Source organism: Acinonyx jubatus, chromosome B4 (assembly GCF_027475565.1).
Source record: "Acinonyx jubatus isolate Ajub_Pintada_27869175 chromosome B4, VMU_Ajub_asm_v1.0, whole genome shotgun sequence".
NCBI classification, from domain to species: domain Eukaryota; kingdom Metazoa; phylum Chordata; class Mammalia; order Carnivora; family Felidae; genus Acinonyx; species Acinonyx jubatus.
Genome location: NC_069387.1, coordinates 81,964,375 through 81,979,306, shown reverse-complemented (window position 1 = coordinate 81,979,306; position 14,932 = coordinate 81,964,375). Strand labels below are relative to the sequence as shown.

Below are 14,932 nucleotides of genomic sequence, written 5' to 3'. Positions count from 1 at the left end.
TTTGAGGTAGGTTATGTTATTTTCCTCATTATGAATGAGGGACTGAGGCATAGAAGGTTAAGTAATCTTAGATCAGAGCTCTAGTTAGCGAAAGGGTTGATATTTGAGCTCAAGCAGTCTGGCTCCTAAAGTAAACCACCTAAACTTAACCCCTAAAGTAAACCACCTCTCAATAGCTTGCTCTGCTCTGGGCTCTTCAGATTAGGAAGTACCAGTGATATCATAGTATAGCTATCTGTGATGTGCTGCTCTGCTTCCCTGACACATGGTAAATGACTGTCCCACCATGCCAGCCATTAGCAAGGCCATAGAGCCTCTGAAAGCACAAGTAGCTTTTAATAAGGTATTGGGGCTAATTAGGAACACCAGAACATAAGTGTGTACAACTGTAACAAAATCACAGTTAGCTCTTCTCTCCTTTTTTCTCCTGATTTCCAGTCTCTCAAGCCTCTACTAATTTATGTATTCTTTGTTAAATCCTTGTGGATTTACCACTTTTCATTTCAGCACTTCCTAACTCTTGTTGTGTTAAAAGCATCAGGAATCTCAGAAGGTCTAGACAAGGAAACATGTCCAAAGCCCACCATACTCGAGATTCCCTTGTGGAGAGGAACCTGGCCAGTCAGAGGGAGCTGATTAAGGGTGGAGTCGTAGGTAGGGGCAAATGGGAGGAAGAGGCAGGCCAACAAGAAAGGGAAGTGGCAAGAAGGGTGTTTGGATGGAAATGCTGCCGCTGCAACCTTCTCTGGAGCCTGAGCTGTGTACTGGGAGAGCTGCCCCACTTAGGCTCTGGTCTGCACGGAGCCCGCTCTGCTCAGCAGCTGGACACTCTTGGTACCTTTTTCTAAGGCTTGGGAGTGCATCATAATGCTCACTTCACTCAGCTCAGTGGCTTTGTCAGGAAATGATCCCCAAAAGGAATGTTGCAGGCTTTTAATTCTTTCATTTTTTCTAGGCTCCGAAAAAGTACCTGCTTCCCCAATTTCTTACTCTCCTTGGGTCTCAGGTCAGAATGTCTTTCATTTTGGCCAGTGTGGAGGATAGAAATGGAATAGTCATTGAGGATGACTTCCAAAAAAAAAACTAAATTTCTTTCTCTTGTCTCCCTTTTCCCTTCCCTTGATCACACTCTTTAGGACCAAGCACACCAATTATTATGCTCAGCTTTACCTCTTAGGGAGAATAAATTTAGAACTAAAAAGGAAATAATAGGTTAATACTTTCCTCTTCCTCCTTTCCATACTCCCACTTTTATCAGCGTCTCTTTTTAAACACTCTGTGGGAAGGCTAAAAACACTGAATGCTCTTTCCCACTAAAGGTGAGAGGTCAGATTGGGTGTGTGGGTGTGGGTCATCCTGTCCCTGCTCCCTCTCTCCCTGTTGGGGGGTGAGCGTGGTTTGAGGACCTTGGGTATTCATAGCATCACGGACACCCTTTTCGGTTATGCCATGCTGTTTTCTTATAAGTTATTTTCCGTTTTCTCCCCTTCACCTAGACTGGCCAGAACGGATATCTAAATGACATCAGGTTAGTACCACTTAGCATGTTCCCTGCTTCTCATTGAGCTTTGTCAGTGAGGTTAATATAATCCTGTAATGATGCTTTTCTTTGATGTTAACCAACAGACTCTCCAAAGAAGCCTTTTCTTCTAGCTCTCACAAGAGAAGGCAGATTTTTAGGTACCTCTGTGTGATCTATATCTCTCCTTGTCATTGTTTGTTTGTTTTTTTTTCTCTTTTTTTGTTTTGTTTTTGTTTTGCTGTAATCTTTTCAGCGGAGTGAGTTTGCTCCATGCATGGCTGCTTGTGGAATAATTCACTTTGTGGTTTTTGCAACATTGGATATTTTTCCCGATTAAAAAAGAAATGGCTCCTGCTCAATGACTTTATTTTTGTTGTTGCTGATTTCATTTTAAGTCGTGGATAGGTGGTGAAGGGGACCAAATAGGTGTGTCTGGGATAGGAACTGCTCATTTCCAGAAGTTGCTGGAATTGGGCATTTGGGGAGGATTTCAACATGTATTTATATTAAGGTAAAAGAATGGGTATCTTCTGGCTACGTTTTCTGCTATGAAAGGTGTAAAGAGCTTATCCCTGACCCAGTGTAGGGAATGTTTTATGTCTTTAAGAAAGAATAGAACACACACACATACACACATATAAAAACACATACAAACATCTCTGTCTATGCAGTTTTCTCTTTGGGACAACATAATGTGTAAGATGACCTCAGAAAAGACTTCTCTTCCTTAGAATGGACTTAGAGCATATCTTTTTTATATGACTGCCCATGACTTGCTGTTAACATTGGTGAAAGCTGCTATATTAACTTCTTCAGGCCTAATATCCTCCCATTTTCCACAAAGCAGTCATGAGAATCTCCCTTTAATTTTAGTCTCTCAGTCCTACTCTAGAGGATCACACAATGTGGTGATGAGAGAAGCACTTCATTAGGACCCTATCTGGTACCAACTGAGTTTAACTATATTCTTCCCATTTTACCGATAGGACAACTATAGAGTAGAGAAAACTTGAGCATGCAATACTAGGCTTCAGGTCTAACCCATTCCAAAGGGCTTCTTTCTTTTTGAATCCTAAGCTTGATGGGAACTGAGATTAGTCAGAGCTCTCATTCCCAGCACTTCAATTGTCCCTCCCCCCCTGTCCTTTCTAAAGTTAGTCAGACCACATAGAAATTTGGATCACAAGATTTCTCATTCTTTGAAGGGGGGCGTTATCTCCTTTCCCATATCTCTGAACTCTTTTTCCTAGACCATCCCACCCTGAGGTCCATCGGAAAGCCCTTAGGCAGTAAAGGCTCTGCATTGTTCATGGTGGTCAAAATAGATTCCCCCCGCCCCAAAAAAATAAATAAATTCCCGTTCCGTATTGTATACTTCAAGGTCATGAATCATCCCAGAATATCTGTAATAAACAGGAGTTTTAAGCGAACTTCTTTGCACATGCTAATGCACAGGGCTTTATGGTTGCCAAAGTATACTGTATCTGATTCAGATTTCTCAGTGTCCTGATTTGGTAAGCTGGTTTACACGGAAGAAAGAAAACAAAAGCAGAGAAATTAAGTAGCTAACCTAAGTTTATGTGGCTATTAGTGGCAAAACTGTGACTCTTTTTCCAGTGTTATTTCACCACACCACACCAGCTCTCTACAAATATCACCCCTTCCTCTCTGAGTAGTGTTCCATTTGGAACCCTAATTCAGATTCACTGCTAAGAACGATGCCCTTATCAGTGCTGTGGAGCATTGAACTTCATCAGACTGTGCTGATAATAGCTCCAAGGATCTAGTGAGCAGGTATAACCCTGTCCTATCCATATCTCCTTGTAAGCTGCTGCTTTCCATACTATGTGTTGGTTAAAGATCTAGGTCATCTAATATGCAATTCCATGGACTCTGAAGGGGGTATCTTCTATTTGGGTACTAGTCCAGAATTCTAGTGATGAGAAGCTGGTCTTCTCTAACTGCTTTATACCTTTCTTCCCAAGTGTGTGACACAAATACTGATATACCACATTCCATCATCCACTTTGGCAATAACTAGGGCAACTTCCTAGTTCTTTGGAAGATTCTATTCCATTTGATAAATAAGCCATTACTGACATTTACTGTCGCCTCTTAACACAGGCCTCCTTACCCACTCTTCAGACCTGATAAACTGAACTTTTCACCATCATAAATCTACTCATGAAAGCTAGGTCAGCTTTGATTTTACAGGAGTATGAAGTGTGAATGCTCTCTGTCCTGTACCCCCATCTCTCCAACACACACACATAGCCCAATCCAGGGCTTAGAACTGAGTCTGGGAGTTTTCCCTAGTTGCCTTATGTTTAGTGAAGTGGAAAGACATGGTTTAGTTGTAGAGAAGAAAAACTGATCTCTTTCCTGGCCAATACACAACTCAGATTCCCTAACTCTTGGGGGTGTAGTGTACGAACCCTGGCTAGACCATCAGACTAGCCACATTTCGAACACTTGGCCATCATCGTCTTCGGGGAACTGGATGAGTACAGAAGTGCTGCCACTTTGGCTCAAGCTTCCCAGGGTGTTTGGTTTAAAGTTGACTCATTCACTGTTTACCTCTAGTAGAAAGAGAAAGTTAATGGGAGAATTGTCCTAAAAGATAGTGCTGTGTTTGATTTAGGTGTAAAAGTCCATTAGGACTTGTCTTGGAAAATTCAAGTTCTAATCTCACCCATTGCCACTGCTGTATTCGCTGCCCCATAAACAGACACATCTTTATTGAGTCCTCTCAGTAGGCTTGCCTTTGTCCATTGAGTCAGAGCTATTGGCTCTCACTTCAGGTCTGGTTTTGTTCCTGGAGAGCCCCTGATTTATGTTTCTTTCTTGTTTCCCATTCTACTTTTGACATTCCCAAGACAAAGGGATAAAGTTTTAGGGAGACAGGGATATTTTCCAGTTCTCTACTCTTACATAGAGAGAAGCACTGAGGTTATATATATATATATATATATATATATATATATATATATATATCCACTTGGGATTCGGAGAAGAATTAGCATGTCCCTAGCCAGCTGTGCCAGTGTGTTTGTTCTTAGCCCACCATGATTGCCTTGACCAAAACTTAAAATAGTGACCCTAGTCTTTATTTTTGCCCATTTTCCCTACAGTACCTTTGGAGCAGGTATTCTAATAAAGAAAGGTATTTTCTTCAATATTGCCCTCATAAGAAAACACCTTTTTTTTTTTAATGAGAATAACTCTGAGCCTCGTGTCTTTGAAACTAAGGGGATTGGATGGCGTTTGTATTTGCTTTAGGTGGGATGGTAGTGCAAAGGAGGGAACCCAGGCTACTATGATTTTTGCTCACCTGCTCCCCAGTATATATACCAAAACCTTTGTAATTGTTGCCTTTGGTTTCTTTAGTTCAGAACTTATTGGGGGTGGGAGATATGAAAGGAAAATTCCTGGTTCTTGGTTGCTTATTAAGAAGCAATAAGGGCTCAGTAAGACTTAGGGTTTTTAGGTCAACCCCATCTGTCTTGAGGACAACTGTTTATGATCCTAGGCAGTGATTACAGCATCAGGATAACCCTGATGCTTCCTGAGAAAAAATAAGAGAGGAGGAGTCCCTCTTCTCAATAGCCTTGTGCCTTGCCTGGGGCAATAGAGTTATTAATATGGTGGCAGGTGCGCACAGTGAGCCCCCTGCTCCTTGCCATCCTGGGTCCCAAGGGCATATTTACTTGATCATGTTGAAGACTTTAGCCCTTAGAGACCCTGGAACCAGTAGTTTGTAGATACCATCACAGAATTGCCACAAAACAGGTTGGGTCAATTTTAGACTATCAGATTGAGTTTTCCAGAGTGACCCGTTAATGAATATAGTCCTCTTCCCACCCCTGGAAAAGTGGTACCTCTGCTGGCTTTGACACATGTTATGTGGAAGACCTGTTATATTTATCCATGTCATTGGCTACCCCTGCCTTCTAGCAATAGTAGCTTCTAGGAGTCCTTTTGTCTTAAGAACTCCTAGAAGGAGGTGGTACCCCTCTGCTCCCCACTATCTCCTGCATGTGTGGGATCCCTGCGGGGGCAGGGGAAGAGACCGCAGCCAATCTCAGCATCATGTATATGGTTTCCCATCCACCTCTGGTCTCATATTGAATTAGCTGCCAGCGCACTGTCTTCCAGATTTGCCTCTGTGCTCTTTGTTACTGTACTGGATCTTGTTCTGTCTGCTCCCAGCAAGTCTTGGTTGGCCAGCCAACTAACAAGAAATCAGTGTCCATCCTCCTCCCAACCCTCACCCCTTCTTTGTTATCGAAGGAATAGAAATGAACTCTCTCCTAGCCCTTCTGCCGAAGTGGTAGGTGGGGGGTGCTCTGACCACTGTGGTCTCTGCAGGGGGAACCGTGAGGGGCTGAGCCGAACCTCAAGCAGCCGCCAAAGCAGCACAGACAGCGAACTCAAATCCCTGGAGCCACGGCCTTGGAGCAGCACAGACTCTGACGGCTCTGTCCGGAGCATGCGGCCCCCTGTCACCAAAGCCAGCAGCTTCAGTGGAATCTCTATCCTCACCCGAGGGGACAGCATCGGGAGCAGTAAAGGCGGCAGTGCAGGAAGGATCTCCAGGCCAGGTACTACAGCTTCTGTCCTTCAGTGTCATGTTCATCATTTCTTGCTTGTCTCCTCTAAAACATCATTGATGTTTGGAGCACTGGGTGGCTCAGTCAGTTAAGCATCTGACTTCGGCTCAGGTCATGATTTCACGGTTCATGGGTTCAAGCCCCGCATCGGGCTCTGTGCTGACAACTCAGAGCCTGGAGCCTGCTTCGGATTCTGTGTTCCCCTCTCTGTCTCCTCCTACCCCACTCACACTCTGTCTCTCTCTGTCTTTCAAAAATAAATAAATGTTTAAAAAGAAATCACTGAGGGGCGCCTGGGTGGCTCAGTCAGTTAAGCGTCTGACTTCTGCTCAGGTCATGATCTCGCGGTTCGTGAGCTCAAGCCCCGCGTCGGGCTCTGTGCTGACAGCTCAGAGCCTGGAGCCTGCTTCCGATTCTGTGTCTCCCTCTCTCTCTGACCCTCCCCCGTTCATGCTCTGTCTCTCTCTGTCTCAAAAATAAATAAACTTAAAAAAAAATTTTTTTTTAAATCGTTGATATTTACTTCTAACAAAACATTTCTCACAGTATAGTGTCCTGGAAAGCTAACATAGCCAGATGAGGAGAAATTTGATTTCTTGGATCCCCTGTTTTTTGATTCCTCTCTCCGATTTTCTTTCAAACCTTCTTTCCTAATTGGAAAAATAAATAAATAAAAGGTTGCGATTAGATTATTTTATCTTATTTCTGACCAAGGTTGGACATCCCTGTCAGCCCAAGTTCAAGTTATATGCTAAGATGAGAATGATACTGCTTTCATTCTGTGGCCTCTGAGATTATAAAGAGGGTTGGTTGAGCAGAAGGAACCTTTGGAGTTGAGCTGTTTGTAATTAATTGGTAGCAACCGATAGGCCACAACTGCAAGAGATGCTGTGGCTGCTTCCCTGGAGCCCAGTCACTGAGGAGGAGCATATGTTCCACATGCCAGCCCTGTAACCACCCTTCAGCTCTCCTGATGTGCAATGTAACCTCCTCCATTTATTCCTGTTGTACTCTTTCTTAGCAGGGGGTATTTAGCTCTTTATACCCAGTGGGCCTCCATTTCACCCTCCTCCCATCTCTGAAGAATCCTTGCATCTCATCCCAGAAGTTCTGTAGGTTTTGTCCTCAGAAGACATCAGTAGTGGTGAAGATTCTGCCTCTGTTAGGTCTCTGATGGCCTTCTCTGTTACCTCCTCTCTAACCCCACTGCCTCTGCCTTTATCCAGGCCTTTATCTTCTTTTATTTAGGTATGACGCTAGCCCCCAAGCTGGTTTCCCTGCTCCACCCTCAGCCCTTTTAGAACCGGTTTACTAGTCTAAAACACAGATCTAATCGTGTCAGTCGTCTCTTAAAATTAACATTCATGTTTCTGCATTCCTGGCATAATAAAATCCGAATAACTTAATGTAGCGTTGCTTCCTGACCCCAGTTTGCCATCTCAGTCTTACTCCCAGATATCCTTCCTCCTCCGGCCCTCCAGCCATTTCTTGAATATGATATTAGCTTCATCCCTCCTTGGTCTAACAAGCCTTCTATTCATCCTGCAAATCCATTTCTCCTCCCACTTCCTGTTTAAGTGAGTTACTGCTTTCTCATCTTTGCTTCCGTACAACTTTGTTCATATCACTGATGCATCCCTTATCCTTATCAGATCGTAATTGCTGTGTGAACGTCCATCTCCTTTCGGAAGATCCTGTGCTGCTTAAGGGAAAGGACTGTGTTCTCTTCACCTTTGAGTCCTCAGTTCATTGTACAATGCCTAGCACATAGCAGATACTTAGTAGAAGTATTTTGTGTGAATGCGTGCATGACTTGGAGAGCCTGGAAGTCGGAAGAATAGTTGGGTGACAGTTGTGCGTATGTGTGTGTACAGGCAAGTGCTTGGAAAGGCCAGATTGCCTTCTCAGCAACTCCTGTGAAATGCTGCAAGTTGAGGAGAAATCCAAGAGAAGCCAGGTCTCTTACAGGACTGGGAATCTATACCTTCCCAGGAAGCAGACAGTCATGTTCTCAGCTGTCTGGTCATGTTGGACAGGTTCTCGGTACTTTAGCGGAGGCAGCTTGTCAGCCTCACGTTTTGTTCAATTCCAAAATCCAGTATCGACGGGTGCGGTGTTTACTGTTCCTGGGGAACAGACACCTGCTAAGATGAGGACTCCCATCAGCAGGGCAGCTCATTCATATCTGTGCTCATTCACGGATCTTCCCAAGACAGTGGGGGAAATGGACAGAAGGGAAGTGAAGAGAAACAGCAGAGCAGGAGTAGCACCCTACATGTCCAAGGGTGGCATGTTCACGGCTGGTGCTTACAACTCTTGGTGGGTCTCCTCTTTGCCTTAGGTTTGGCGCTAGGTGCCCCAGAAGTGTGCAACCAGGTCACCTCATCCCAGTCTGTCCGGGGCCTTCTCCCTTGTACTGCCCAGCAGCAGCCGCCACAGCCACAGCCGCAGCAACTTCCTGCGCTCCCACCCACGCCTCAGCAACAGCCACCCTTGAATAATCACATGATCTCACAGGTGAGTCACCAGCAGAGCCCCTCCGCTCTGATTCAAGCGAGCTCTGGAAGTACAGTCATGTCTGTTGTGCTGTGGGTGGCAGGAAAGATCTGTTGTTGGAGACCTGCCACTCGCTCCCCCGTTTCTTATTTGTTAGTTGTGGGGAGAGAAGAGTAAGGTAAGGGTTTGGCCAAAGTGCTCTTAGAGTCAGCCTGGGAGCTTTTTGCCTTCTGTTTCTTCCTTTTCTTCCTGAGAATTGCCAGTGGGATCTTTTACCCCATTCCACATTTCTGCTGTACCCCATCTCCCTCTACATCCTGTGTAATTAGCAAGGCGATTTTGTTCACTGCATCCATATATGGAGCTTGAAAAAAATCATGGCTCTCACCATAACCAGCTGGATGTATTCATATGACTGTTGACCCGCAAACACATATTTATGGATTGGGGTTTGAGAAAAGGAAATCTACTCAAGACCCCTTCCATACATATGCCATAAGGCACAATCCCCCCAAAGTTGTCTTTGTTTCCCATGCCACGAAAGAGCTCTTTCTCCTTCTGTTGCTGGACTGGTAGATATTAATATCAAGTAGGGTTGGCGTGAAGTTTCCTTTCTGTAGAGATCACACAAGTCTTCAGCATCAGAATCCGAGCCTATTCTAAACTGGGACATCAGTGTTGTAGGTTCAGGTCTCCCTGATACTCTGAGCAGAGCTGCTCATGAATGGAGTCCATCCTGTATCCTGGGGTATGTCTGGCGGTGGTCTCTGCCAGTCAGAAAGCCCATATGTCTGCACTCTACTGCTACAGTTCTTCTCATTGCACCTCCCAGGCTCCCTCGCCTCTGGGCTTAGTCAGTTCAGCTTGGCATCAGCTCTATCTCTTCCATAGGTAAAAGAAGCAAATCACAAGCATTAACACCGCAGGAACTGGAAACTAGACTGCAAAGAGCCCAGGATGGCCCCGTATTACCCCATTCTGTTATTGTAATCATCTAGGAAACCCTGCTTTGTGTCTTAATGTAACCCACATGCAGATCATTCCAGGCCTTTATCTTGGCCCCTAAGTCAGTTTCTCTAGAGTTCTGACTTTTGTTCTTGCTTGATCACCATCTATCTCATTAAGTCTCATTCATGTCAGCTTACCTCACTCCGTACAGAGGTGTGGCACACGTGTGTGCATTCCATTTGTGTCTTCATTCAGACCTATAAATGGGTACACCTCTCTCTCTCTGGGTATCTCCTACTGTGTTTCTGTGTGTGCCTAAGTTTTCTAAGGTCCCAGTGTTTGAGTTTTCTAAAATGTGTGTATTTTAATACAGTCTTCCTCCCTTTTCTCCGTCTTAGTCTTCATCTGCCTCCTACTTCCATCCATATCTAGAAACAGACAAGAGTGGGAAAGGAATAAAGAGATCACTAGAATAACCATTTGGGACTGAAAAAATGTTAGAATGTCTAGGTGTCTGGCCCTAAATCCCAAACTTTTACTCAGATTCTGGCCCTGCTTCTGGATCATGAGGTTCTGTGAGTCAGTCACTGATATTGACTGATTTCCTGCAGGAGGCATAGTACTAGGTTAGGCCCTGTAGATTGGAGATCTCTGTTTCCTCAGAAATCCATTCTTAATGTTAACTGTGATCACAGACTCCAAACTAAAAGATCTTTTCCTGGTTAAGTTTTGGTGTCCCTGAAGCACTTAATGATGGTGACTAATATACTACCACCACCCCACTATTTATTTTTTTAATGTTTATTTACTTTTGAGAGAGAGAGAGAGAGGGAGACACAGAATCCAAAACAGGATACAGGCTCTGAGTTGTCAGCACAGAGCCCGACGCGGGGCTCGAACCCACAAACCGTGAGATCATGACCTGAGCCAAAGTTGGACGCTTAACGGACTGAGCCACCCAGGCGCCTCCGCCACCCCACTGTTTATACCTTCTTTTTTTTCCTCTCCACTTTCCACCCTCTCTCTCTATCCCTTCTTCTTCCTTTTTCTTTCTTTGTTTTTTTCTCTTTTTCCCTCTCAGGACTGGTGGCTCTCCAGTCTCAAGGTGCTGAGCCCCAGCATATTTATTGTTTAGTTTCACAAATGGTTTGCAACAGTGCAGGGATGAAGGAAGGAACCACACACACATACATGCCACCGTGCTGACTCTAAAGGTTTTCCTTTCGGAGAAATAGCAAGAAAAGCTCTGTGTTCCAAGGCCTGGGGACAGTGCTAGAAACTATGTTAAACTTTCCCTTCCTGGCAGGCCTCCGCTGTCCGAGCAGACCTCCCTATGTAAAACCAAGGGGTGAGGTTGAGAATTAAAGGGCCAGTGGCTACCTTTTGCTGTGTTTACCTAAGGTAGAGTGGACCACTTGGAAAGGAGGAGTCCTCTGGGAATCAAGTCAGGCAGCCCAGAGCCAGTGATCTAGCCCAGAATTCACCAGCAGGTGGCAGTCGTATCCCTCATGGCCAGTCTTTGGCTTCCTCATGGTATTTCGGAAGCTCCCTAGCCCTGGTGTTTGAGACTGTCTGAGAACTGTCGCTGAGGGTAGTGGTGGAAGAACCTAAAAATAGCACTGAGACACATACTTTTACCACTACTCTTCTTCAGTCAAAAGAGGCCTACGAGAGGAGCATCATTTCTTCCCTCTTTACTTGTTACTCAAATGTGTAAGAAATGTGAGGAAAACAGGCAGCTGTACCTATGGCTACCCCTTCTCCCCCAAAGGATGTAAGATCTGAAGCATAGTAGACCCTTCCCCAAGAGAAAGGAGAGGATCAGGGTAATAGAACACGTGTTTAAAAGCTACCAGCACAAGGAGCTCATGCTGAGCAGCTTGGCCAGCAGTTGCATTTGAAATGCCACTGGCTCACAGAACATGGGCATGCCAGGAGAGCTGGGAGTCTATCAAGGCTGCGGTAATGTCTCCCCCAGTCTCACAGTGGATTCTCAGGAGCTTTTTCTTAACCAAGATGACTTACATTTTATTTTCAACAAACTCCAGGTATCAGGAGCTTTCTCTGTTTTGGAGGTCTTCTAATTCCCGGACTCTGCCTCCAGAACTGCTAGTCCCCTCTATGAAAGAGTCTCCCGGAAGTATATGGCAAAAGACCATATTGACACCTTGGTCCCTGATACCTCTTAATACTCTAAATTTGGAAGGAGGGAGGAGAATCATACAAACAAAACAATGTGTAAATCTGTTTAACTTCTTCCTTCACCCACTCCCTACTGTTAAGAGTGGAGTGGGAAGAATATGTCAGGCAGAACTAGGTTCCCATCCCAGCTCTGCCACATTAGATGTGTGATCCTGGACGTGTGACTGAATTTCTCTGAGCCTTACTACCTTAACTGCAAATACAAGCGATCCTGTCTCCCTGTGGATTACTGTGAGTCTGTAATGAGATATGTATGTAAATGAGATAACGTATAAAATGTTATTTCCCCCTCTCTTCGTAGCCTCTCTCCTTTTCTCCCACCTCATCTACCACCAGGGGCTACAGCTAGAGAACCGATTCTCCAGGAGAAGTGATTGAAATGGCTGGAGGGGAAGAAGAGAGAAAAAAAATAACTCCCCATTAGTTGGTTTAGAACACATCATGTTCCTAATAAACAAATCCTCCTGCTTGAGGCTAGTGAAGGGACTAAAGGAACAAAATCTAAAGCAAGGCTATTTATATTTTATTCTACATCCCTCCCTGTTTGCTTATGGGGGCATTTTTCATACTGCCCTCACAGCCTGGAGGAGCACAGAACAATCATGGAGCAGGAGGAAGTAGCTGGAACTGGGCATAAACTGGCTCTTACTTCCTTCTGTACCCTTGGGAGGGAGACAATCCTTGTGAATGAGCTCTTCCTCCAGGAGAGCTGAGGTGTGAAATCAGGAGTGTGGCCGGGAAAGCTGAGCCAGACCTTGGATGACCCCTCCTACAAAAGCAGGAATCCCTTCTCAAGTGGGCATTCAAGGAGGGTTATGGTCGTGCTCCCCAGGGATCGTATGTTCAGAAAAAATGCTTTGGGAAAAGCCGTGTTTGGAATCAGGCAGCAGACACACCGGCTCTGAGAGTCCTAAGATTGCTCTCAACGACTGCAGAGTTCTGAGTAGCTAATGGGTGGAGTGCGCACTGCAGCAGGCCTCTCCTGATAGGAGAGATTGCGTATCTGTCGCCGATGCGGATGCGAAAGCCACAGGCTGTCCTGGGCTTGGTCTCCAGTCTGCTCAGCAGCCTTGCTCTTCATGTGACATTTTTTTATGATTAACCTTGTTGTTCCTCCCCTTTCCCTCCCCACCTCTGCCCTCCCTCCCCCTGCCTCTCCCTGCACTTCCCTTTTCTCTTCCCTGTTCCACATGCCTCTCTGCTGGTCCACAGCCAGTCCCAGCTCTGCAGCCCTCTCCGCAGCCTGTTCAGTTCTCTCCAGGCTCCTGTCCCCAAGTCCTTCTGCCAGTCTCTCCGCCCCAGCAGTACAACATGGTATAAACTCCTTTCCCCTTTTTGTCGTGTCCATGTGTGGTATGTCTGTGGGTCCGTCTGGGACAAAGCAGCTGTACTTTTTGGAGGGCCATGTTAAAAGGCATATCTTCTTGAGCAAAGGGTCGGCATAGGCTGAGCTATGTTCCATTCTGGCGGCCTCATCCCAGCACTTGTGGCATCAAAAGATGCCTAAATGTAAGACAGAGAGGAGCGCTGGTTCCCCTGAGTCTCGGGAGAGGTACAGAATTGGATATTGCTCTAACCTGGGCTCCTTGTCTTTCTACTGTGTGCATCTTTCATCCTTCCTCCTCCCTGGATATGTCTGAAGAACCCAGTTTATCCCATATAGGATGGTTTTCTGTCATTTCCTTTGAAGGTAAAAACACAACTGCAGATTTGTTTGGTATCATCGGTCCAAACTTAAAATGTTCCCCTATGTTACTGTGTTATTTTATATTTAAAAAAAAAAAAAGCTCCATTTCCGCGGCATAGCACATGCTGTTTAAATTGTTTGTACCCTAGCTACAAATCCTATGAAGACCTGATCCACCTCATAGTTGATAACTTTTTTTTTAACTTAACATCTTTTTTTTTTAATGTTTGTTTATTTTGAGAGAGAAAGAAAGTATGAGCAGGGGAGGGGCAGAGAGAGAGAATCCCAAGCAGGCTCCATGCTCTGCGAGGAGCCTGACTTGGGGCGCAGTCCCATGACCTTGAGATCATGACCTGAGCTGAAATCAAGAGTCCTCTGTGTTTAACCGACTGAACCACCCAGGTGCCCGCCCCATAGTTGATAACTTTTATCATGGTTATCAGAGCCCTGATTATTTTTAATTTTGTGTTAACCACACCTGTCTGGTTTTTGGTTTTTTTAATGTTTATTTATTTATTTTGAGAGAGAGATCGAGAGCAAGTGGGAGAAGGGCCAAGAAAGAGGGAGACAGAGAATCCCAAGCAGTCTGTGCACTGTGTCAGCACAGAGCCTGATGCAGGGCTTGAAATCATGAACCGTGAGATCATGACCTGAGCTGAAACCAAAAGTCAACTGCTCAATCAACTGAGCCTCCCAGGCACCCCACACCCTTCTAATTTTTCACTAGAATCCCCTTTCCTTCCGCCTATATCTCCATTCTGAAAAGTTTTGGAATGTAGACCTCAAAATTATCTGCAATCCAGTCCTCTTATCTATTCCTGCTCACTAAGGTAGCAGAACAGCTAACTTGAAGATCAGATTCCTGAAAATTAAGTGAAACCACGGGAAAGCATTGCCTTTTCTTTCTACTAGTTCCTCTTTCAAAAGAAGTCCTGCTCTGCGTGTGTGTGTGCGTGTGTGTGTGTCAACTACCGTCCGGGAAGCAGAAGGAACGAGGAAGCTAACAAATTCTAACCTATCATCATACAAGTGAGAGGCAGAACACCATCCCTCTTGCTGCTTAGAGAAGAAGGCTGAGCGAGGAGGCAATTACAGAACTAGCCTGTCAGCCTCCTTGCCCTTCACCTTGGCCACTCAGCCTGGCCTCCTTTCAGAGGTGAGAATTGGAAGTAGTTCCTGAAGGGCAGGAGAACTCTAGGCAAGTGTCAGCGAACAGAGGTGGAAATGACCTCAAGAGGAGGGAGTAAGGGGATAAGCAGCAGGAGGGGGAGCCCACCAGTCCTTTCGCTGCATAGGCAAAGCTGGGGAGCCACGAGAACCTAACCATCCCTAATCCATTCGAGGTGTTACTTATCTAGGTCCTTTATTATAAAAACAGGATTTATGGCAATATAGGGCCTTCTGTATGGTTGGAGACTGGAAGACCGGAAAAGAAGGACTTACAATCTTTTTCTTGTTAACCCATTA

General features: G+C 45.2%; 1 protein-coding gene across 32 annotated transcripts in view; it reads left to right on the top strand.

The window, feature by feature from the left end:
• Positions 1-14,932, top strand: part of R3HDM2 (R3H domain containing 2) — a 159,193-nt gene that overhangs the window by 130,653 nt on the left and 13,608 nt on the right. For 20 of the 32 annotated variants that reach the window (XM_053226418.1, XM_053226416.1, XM_053226415.1 and 17 more), the window contains 5 exons: positions 1,497-1,528; positions 1,627-1,680; positions 5,891-6,123; positions 8,474-8,649; positions 12,991-13,092. In XM_053226418.1, the coding sequence (XP_053082393.1) occupies positions 1,497-1,528; positions 1,627-1,680; positions 5,891-6,123; positions 8,474-8,649; positions 12,991-13,092 (597 nt within the window). The remainder of the gene's footprint in view (positions 1-1,496; positions 1,529-1,626; positions 1,681-5,890; positions 6,124-8,473; positions 8,650-12,990; positions 13,093-14,932) is intronic. The other 12 variants (XM_053226392.1, XM_053226399.1, XM_053226401.1 and 9 more) reach the window with 3 other exon arrangements.